Raw genomic sequence first — 8,320 nt, 5'->3', positions numbered from 1 at the left:
GAAGGAGAAGCAATTATCCTGGTAGTTTCTGTCAGCTCACAAGGGTACCAACAAGGGTGACAGTGACAATGTTCTTACAGTATAGGATCCTGAAAGATCTGGAAAGCTTAATTCTTGTTGTGACGCTACTGGGTTTCCATCACCATTTAAAAGATCTTACACTAACAAGCTACATACTTCCATTTAAGGGAATGTTTACAAATATCAGACTCTTGGGCCAGCCCATGGCTCGCTTGGGAGTGTGTGGTGCTGATAACACCAAGGCCACAGGTTTGGATCCCTATATAGGGATGGCCGGTTAGCTCACTGGCTGACTGTGGTGCAGATCACACCGTGCAGAAGGTTGCAATCCCCTTACCAGTCTAAAAAAAAAAAAAGTATCAGACTCTCAGTTCTTTTAAGCCAAAGTGCTTTATGAAGAGCAGCTTGTTATATGATGACAGCAGAAGGTTATTTCGGCACCCAGGTATCCTTTACCCTGGTATGTGAAAAGTCCATCCCCATGTAATGGTATTTAATTTAAAATGAATAAATAAAAAGGCCAAAGAGAATCTCTGCCTCCTTCAACATTAAATTTTAAAACCATACAGCTGATTACTAAATTGAAATATTTCATGGAAATGCTTCACTGAAAGCTCTGCTTCCTATTTTCAAAATACTTTATTTCATACAAATTTCGTATTATACAAAATTATTACATGCTTGAGTCTGTCTCCCAAATAGAAGGTTCTTCCAGTTCTTTAGGCCAATCTTCCCTCAGAGGCAAAAAATACAAGAAACAATTTATATTAGAGCATATATAGAAAGTTTTCCTTGTTATATGATGACAGCAGAAGGTTATTTCGGCACCCAGGTATCCTTTACCCTGGTATGTGAAAAGTCCATCCCCGTGTAATGGTATTTAATTTAAAATGAATAAATAAAAAGGCCAAAGAGAATCTCTGCCTCCTTCAACATTAAATTTTAAAACCATACAGCTGATTACTAAATTGAAATATTTCATGGAAATGCTTCACTGAAAGCTCTGCTTCCTATTTTCAAAATACTTTATTTCATACAAATTTCGTATTATACAAAAGTATTACATGCTTGAGTCTGTCTCCCAAATAGAAGGTTCTTCCAGTTCTTTAGGCCAATCTTCCCTCAGAGGCAAAAAAATACAAGAAACAATTTATATTAGAGCATATATGGAAAGTTTTCTTCTATAAGAACAAAAATATACTGACATTTTATATTTAGTATGGTTTAACAATCCAGTTGATTTTGACAAATTTAGTTCAGTGTTAGGAGGCACCCGCTATATGTGCAAAACATCCCAACAGACAGCAAGTATTTTAATGCTTAAGGACAAAATGTCTGATTTAATTTTTTTCTTGTATTTTTTGAAGAAGATACTCCATTTGTAAATTCAAGTTTGGCTGGCCCTTTTTAGTCTTTTTGCTTAATATTTTGAACACTTCCATTTTCCTCTTTCTGTAGCATCTTTGAGCTTCTTCCCTTTCTTGTTTTCTTCTCTCAAATTCCTGAAATTATTAACATACGTAACTTTTCATTAGAAACAAACAGCAGATATAGTTCACAAATTGTTTTGAAATAGCTATCACCACGCAAACACTCTAAAGTTTGTCTCTTATATTCTGCAAAATGTGAATTGTTTCCCGTAATTGAAGCAATGTATCCCCTCTGCCTTCACACTATAATGATACATGGTATAACATGGAATAATGTAGTTATTAAACAATTTTAATCATTTGTATGTAAATGAAATTAGACTACAGAAGAGAGGTATATATCTATGTAATGATTTCATCATTTAACTAAAGCCACTGAAAAATTAGAAAGGACTTTAGATGTTATCTAGTCTAATTTTCCACATAACACTATACTTTTCCTTTCTAGAAACCTATGTCTGGTATTCTTTTTAATTTTCCATGTGACTAATTTACAGGTTAAATTCAGAAAACATTTATTAACTACTTACTATATATGTGAAAAACATTCTGCTAGTGATTATGATTTTGACCATTTAAGGAACTATCACGCTTATGTGACTTACTAAGATAAAGACCCAAGTTACTTTGAATATAAGGAAAAATAAACTCAGTTATATACAAACCTGACAAGCACTACTTGAAATGCACTACAATATTCTTTCTAAATTAAATATAAAAGTTAAACAGAAGTTCTTAAGTAATATAACAACATGTGCACAGTTTTTCAATTTCCCCTGTAATACACATAGCCCCGAAATGAAACAGCCTAATATTTGGATTGTGACTTAATAAAGCGCTTTCTCATATACCACATGTGAAATCATAGCACATCCCATTCTTTCAAAACTTTCTATGCTAGGTTATTATGTTCAACTTACAGATGAGGAGCTGACGCTCAGTAACACCAAAAGTGACTTACACAAGATCCCCAATAACTGACATAGCTGAGTCTCACATCCAGATTTTTTTAATTCAAAGTCTGTGGAATTTTTCATCATGCTATGCTACATCACCTAAAATTATATTCTCATATGTACAGTATTTAATTTATTTTAATAAGCATATAAAGATCTGAAACTTAATTGTGAATTTAGGTATATGGAGCCTGGTTTATTCCTATGGAAAGTAAAAAGTTTTTTAACATCCTTACCATCAATCATGGGTCTTTAAATAATCTCCTTAAAAATTTTCATTTCTCATGGGTAATGGTGTTAGCTTCTATATTAAAATCTGAAATCTTAAGTTCTGAGAAACTGTTAATATTCATGATCATAATACCCTATATTTATAAAGGAAAAATTTAAAAGGATACTAATTTATGTTTTACAACATAATGGTCCCTACTATGCTTCATCTGGCATACTATTTCCAAAGGTGGCAGATAGCAGATGGTTAGAAAAAAGCATAAATGTAACAAGCTATGCCACAAAAGTCTGGTATTTTCCATAGAGAATTGTTTTTGCTTCATCCTAGTCTGCCCCAGTTTAAGAACAATCACAAAAATTTTAGATCATAAACCCTAAGATTTCTTAATTACACATATCTAGACTAAAAACATAAGGGAAATTATGTCAGTGCCACCTATGACGTATTTTTGATTGATTTGCTATCCTTCTTAAGGTGACAGAATAATGAAGTTTCAATACAAAGAATAAGAATTAGCCACAGTTTCTATTAAAAGGTAATTTTGTTGAAGCTGTGGATAATTTTGTACTACTCATTTGGAAAAAGGCTGATTCTGGACTACGATTCTGTTTTTCTGAATGATTAAATAGAGCAATAATTTTTTGCTAGGTTAAAATAGTAGGTTTCTTATAGGCAAGACAACTCTTTACAGTGAAGAATATTTTATTCTAACACCTCCCCATGGAGGTGCTTCAATGTTAAGATTTAAAAAATCATCTATATTTTTCTCAGGTCAGTGGTTCACAAATTTCATTATACATAAGAATCTCTTGAGGCACTTGTTAAAAGTACAAGTTCTTGGACCATTACTCTAAGAAACATTAACCTATAAGCAATATCTTTAAAATCCTGACTTACTAGTGTTGCATGAGATAATATAAACAATCAAGGAATTTGAATATCATGCAATTCTCCAACTCTACTCAGACCATTCAAGAAATATTTACAGAGAGAATACTATGTACCAACCACTAAGAAGCACAGTAGGAATATACATTTAGGATAAATAAGGAAAATGTACCTTAATATTTTAAAAGTGAACTTACTTGCTTCTTAGCAGCACGCTTAGCTTGTACCTGTTCATATTCTTCTTGTGCTTTTTGATTTGATGTTTTCTTTTTATTTTTCTTTGGAACAGTAAAGGAGCTTTATAAAATAAATTGCAACAGATAAGTAACTAAGATTAAAAATGATTTAACCAAAATTATGATGCAAGTATACCAAATACAGTACAGTATTTGTATAGTAAAATCTCAGTAATGCAAATTAACTGAGAGGGGAAGAGACAAGGGAGAGAAAACAGAACATCAATCTTAGTAAAATGTCCAAATAAGATACTAAAAACATAGTTGCAGCTTTTAAGATTATAGATTAATTAAATAGAGATTCTTGGAGAAATATTTCAACCAGGGAAAATACAGAAAGCTTTGAAATGTTCTAAAATATTACAGAATTTTTAAAAAACCCACAAAACTTAGAAGAGGAAACCAGCATATCAATAACAGAAATGAGGTACTGAAAAAGGCATTAAACTGAAGGACATTTTAGAAGTTGTGGGTGAACATGAACTTTAACCTCAAAGTTCTTTGACCACCTCGTCTCTACTCCATTTCATCCTACTCATGAATCACCACACCTTAGACCTAGTCCCTATTTAGAACTGTTCTATATTGAAGTATTTCTCACCTCTCTGAAGCATTCCCCTTGCCAAGACTAATCCAACCACTTAGAATTCCATCCATTTCTTCAAGGTACCTGATTCAGTAATAACCTTCCTTTACCCTGTCTCTCAACTTTTCTCTATACTCACTCCATAATCATAATATAACATTTTTTAATTGCTCCCTTCATAAGGTAAACAAATGCATAAATTATCCATTACCAGACTATGTTCCCTTCTATCTACTAATCTTGTTTCATGACCTTTCATAGTCAAGCTTCTAGAAAGAATAGTGAATAGACTATGACTGTCCTTTCCCATTCATTCCTCAATATTTTGATACTTGATTTCTGTTCTCACCATTCCACTCAAACTGCCCATGACAAGACAGTGATGACCTCCTAGGTAAACATGATAATCATTATGCCCTTTTCAGCCTCTTTTAATTAACTATTCATTACTTTTGAAAATTCTACTCCCTTGGTTTGGGTGACATTCTTCTTTCCTGATCCTTTCTAATTGTTCCTTCTTGGTCTGTCATGCTAGAGCCTCTTTGTCTTTCTCCCTCCAGGTTTTTCCCCAATGTGTTTCTCTTCTTAATTTCCATGCTTTTTCTGTTTGGGACCCATCAGATCCATGACCATGGCTTCAGATGTCACATGTACATATAACTAAAGCTTAATCAGGGTTAAATAGTGAAAATATTCTCTTCAAAATCATCAGTGATTGCCTAGTCCACAAATCCAAAGACCTGCTCTCAGTCCTGTTTTCCTTGGACTTTATAGTATTTGAAAGTTGACTAATCCCTTCTTCTCACAACCGTCCTCTGCTGACTTAACTGAAACTGTGTTCCCCTCTTCTCCAGTTTTGAAAAGTTTAGTTAACTTCTTCAATAACTTTTTCCTGTTTGTACCTTGAAATAAAAAGTAATTTTTAAAAATATGATTTTTTACCTTCTTATCTTATGTCATGATTTCACCCTTCTCACTTCAATTATCATTGGTAATAACTCAAATCTACATTTCTAGTGTTTTTTTCCTGGGCTTTACACCCATTATATAATAATACGACAACAAGCCTATGGAACACACTGAACTTTCAGTGTCTCTGCCTTTATCCTCCACTACACTTTTTTCCTGGGGTCTTATTTTCTGTTATTTTTAAGAGAAATAGCTCACAATTTTAAAGGACAAAAGTTTAGTGAAGTTAAAAATTACAGCCCCAAGTAACACTTCCTTGCAAATTTGAATTTTAACATTTTTTTCCTTGAATTGTGTGCAGTTTCATAACTTAGCTCTTATAAAAACCAAAGTGTTGGAAAGGTGTCCATTTGTTTTTTAATTGCAACCCATTTTCTGTCCTCTGCAGAAAATTTGGATTAATAATAATAGTAATAGTAGCAGCTAACGCTTATTGAGCATTCAACGCTTATTGAGCATTCACCATGTATCACATATGTCTTTCAGTGCTTCGTATAGTTAACTCAGTCTTCACAACAAAGTCATAAAATACTTTAGGAATACTGTAGTCTGTGTGAATGACCCATTCTGGAGTTAAGTAACATGGAGGCTGTGAAGTCCATACTTATTACTATTGTCCCCATTTTAGAGGAGAGGACACTGGAGCACCAGTATATTAAGTCTGGCTCTACAATCCATGCTGTTAATGACTACACCTATAATACCTCTCCAAAAAATAAACAAATAAATAAATAATTTTTAAAAATATTAATACCAAGAGTTAACATATGGTTGAAGTAAGTTACATGTACTTAAGAGGCAGAAATTCAAAATCCAGATCTCTTAATCCCCATTTCATTACTTCTTCAATTAAGCTACACTAATCTAATTTAGTCATTTAAGCTAAAAACAAAGCCTCCATGAAAAATATATTCACCTAATTACACTGTAATTTCTAAAATGTGTTAAAAGAAATTCTAATTACTATACAAATTGTCCTATAATAGCTTTCAGAAAACACTACTTAAAGTAAAGGAATTCAAAAGAAGAAAATACATACTTTACTGTTCTGCTAAATTGTTCTTCTGGCTGAGGCTGGTCAATGCTACACTGATCTTCAGACAAAGCCTGGTCGATGCTACACTGTTCTTCAAACAAAGGCTGGTCAACTTTTCTTAGCTGTTTCTTGAGTCTTTCCTCTTCAGCTAAGTAGAGATGTTTCAGATGATCTGGATATCGATCTGTAAATTGGGATTCCTGTGATGTTTGAGACTTTTTCTCCTTCCATAACAGTTTCTTGTAATTTTGCTGAATCTTCAGTTTTCTTCGAAATGCAAAGCCTTGTCCTACAATGAGTATTAGTCAAAAATTACTTTCACAAAAAATGAGTTGAGTGGAAAATGAAGCCGTTAATTAAAAATAAAAACCTTTTAAAATCATCACATTCAGATGCTAGAATTACTTTATGTTTTGCTTTAGATTACTTCAAGCAACAAATTTAAGCAGAAAGACTGAATAGCAAGTTGACCCCTTGCAAAAAGACCAGGTTAACATTAGCCATATAGATACCCAAGTACCTGTATGAATCTTGAAGAAAAACTAACAAGCTCAGACTGCCGCACAACTTGAGTTTACAATTGTACTTACAAATCAAAAATTCCTTAGTTCCTCTAACACACTTACTTAATCTGGGTCTTCAACAAATACTTAAAAATAGAAAAACAAAACACACACATCTGTTACTTACCTTGGAGAAACTCAACTACCATACGACTAATTTTCGAAAATACTTCAACACAAAAGAAAAATAGAAGATGCTGCATGACTTTTTGAACAGCTAGCAATTATCTGAAGACCGAAATTTAATTCAGTATTTACACTTTCCAATAAGAGATATTAGAGACAACAAGACAAAAGGACAATCACAAACTAAAGCGAAGGAAAGGAAGCACGGTAAGACAAGACTGGAGGACTACTAAGGTGGGTGTACTCAGAAAGGCTTTGGACAGTACATTTCTGGTGGGTGTACTCAGAAAGGCTTTGGACAGTCCCTTCCTTCTCTCTATGCTCTGCCGTAACAAATGCGCAAATACGCACTCGTACACATAATACATACACAAGTGGACCCGTACACACTCTCTGCTTACGGTTACACATGAGAAAATGCAGAGGAAAAGAGTTCTGATGAAGAATGGGGTTAAGACAGGGGCAAGGATTAAAAACTTCAAGTTCGCAACGCTGCCCCGTCTTCCCACCCAGAGGTCTGTGAAGCTCAGGGCTTCAACGGGCTTAGAACGGGATTGTTCTGCCCTAAGTGGGGGTACATTTCTGGTCCCTTCCTTCTCTCTATGCTCTGCCGTAACAAATGCGCAAATACGCACTCGTACACATAATACATACACAAGTGGACCCGTACACACTCTCTGCTTACGGTTACACATGAGAAAATGCAGAGGAAAAGAGTTCTGATGAAGAATGGGGTTAAGACAGGGGCAAGGATTAAAAACTTAAAGTTCGCAACGCTGCCCCGTCTTCCCACCCAGAGGTCTGTGAAGCTCAGGGCTTCAACGGGCTTAGAACGGGATTGTTCTGCCCCAAGTGGGACCAGGTCTGGTTCCTACATCTTTCCGACATTCTGAGTGTGGCATATCACAGGACTTCGCAGACCTGAGGAATTGTAAACGGTTGCCGTCTTACATACCCTCGCGAACGCTCCCTACGAAGGCTTGCAGACGGTCAGGCCACCATGTCCTCTGTCTCACATTCTTGTTCCCGAATCCAACCGAAGACACTCCTTGGCCACGCGTCCCCAAAACCCCCGTCCGCCTCCTCGCTGCCGGACTCACTGGCGCCATAGCTAACCTAGCGCGTCGCCAGAAAACTACAGAGGACGCCCTCAAAATACGTCATCAAGCCGAAGCAATCAATAGCCAGGTAGAGTCCGGATCGGAGTTCTACTTATCCAGCCTGTGCTACTCTTTTGATCGAGCCGTCGCCGCACTGCCATGTTTGCGCCACCTACA

General features: G+C 35.3%; 1 protein-coding gene across 2 annotated transcripts in view; it reads right to left on the bottom strand.

Annotated features, from left to right (window-relative positions):
* Positions 1 to 1,028: 1,028 nt before the first annotated feature.
* CCDC59 (coiled-coil domain containing 59) overlaps positions 1,029 to 8,320 on the bottom strand; it is a 7,741-nt gene continuing 449 nt past the window's right edge. Inside the window, exons 1-4 of one of the 2 annotated variants that reach the window (XM_008574409.1) lie at positions 7,999 to 8,212; positions 6,358 to 6,643; positions 3,725 to 3,824; positions 1,029 to 1,523 (exon numbers count right to left, since the gene is read on the bottom strand). In XM_008574409.1, coding sequence (XP_008572631.1) covers positions 1,362 to 1,523; positions 3,725 to 3,824; positions 6,358 to 6,643; positions 7,999 to 8,152 — 702 coding nt within the window. In that variant the 5' untranslated portion in view covers positions 8,153 to 8,212 and the 3' untranslated portion in view covers positions 1,029 to 1,361. Of the gene's footprint in view, positions 1,524 to 3,724; positions 3,825 to 6,357; positions 6,644 to 7,998; positions 8,213 to 8,320 lie in introns of those variants that run through there. The other variant, XM_008574410.1, reaches the window with a different exon arrangement.

This window comes from Galeopterus variegatus, unplaced genomic scaffold, assembly GCF_000696425.1.
Source record: "Galeopterus variegatus unplaced genomic scaffold, G_variegatus-3.0.2 Scaffold1041, whole genome shotgun sequence".
NCBI classification, from domain to species: domain Eukaryota; kingdom Metazoa; phylum Chordata; class Mammalia; order Dermoptera; family Cynocephalidae; genus Galeopterus; species Galeopterus variegatus.
This window is presented reverse-complemented; position numbering and strand designations above follow the sequence as displayed.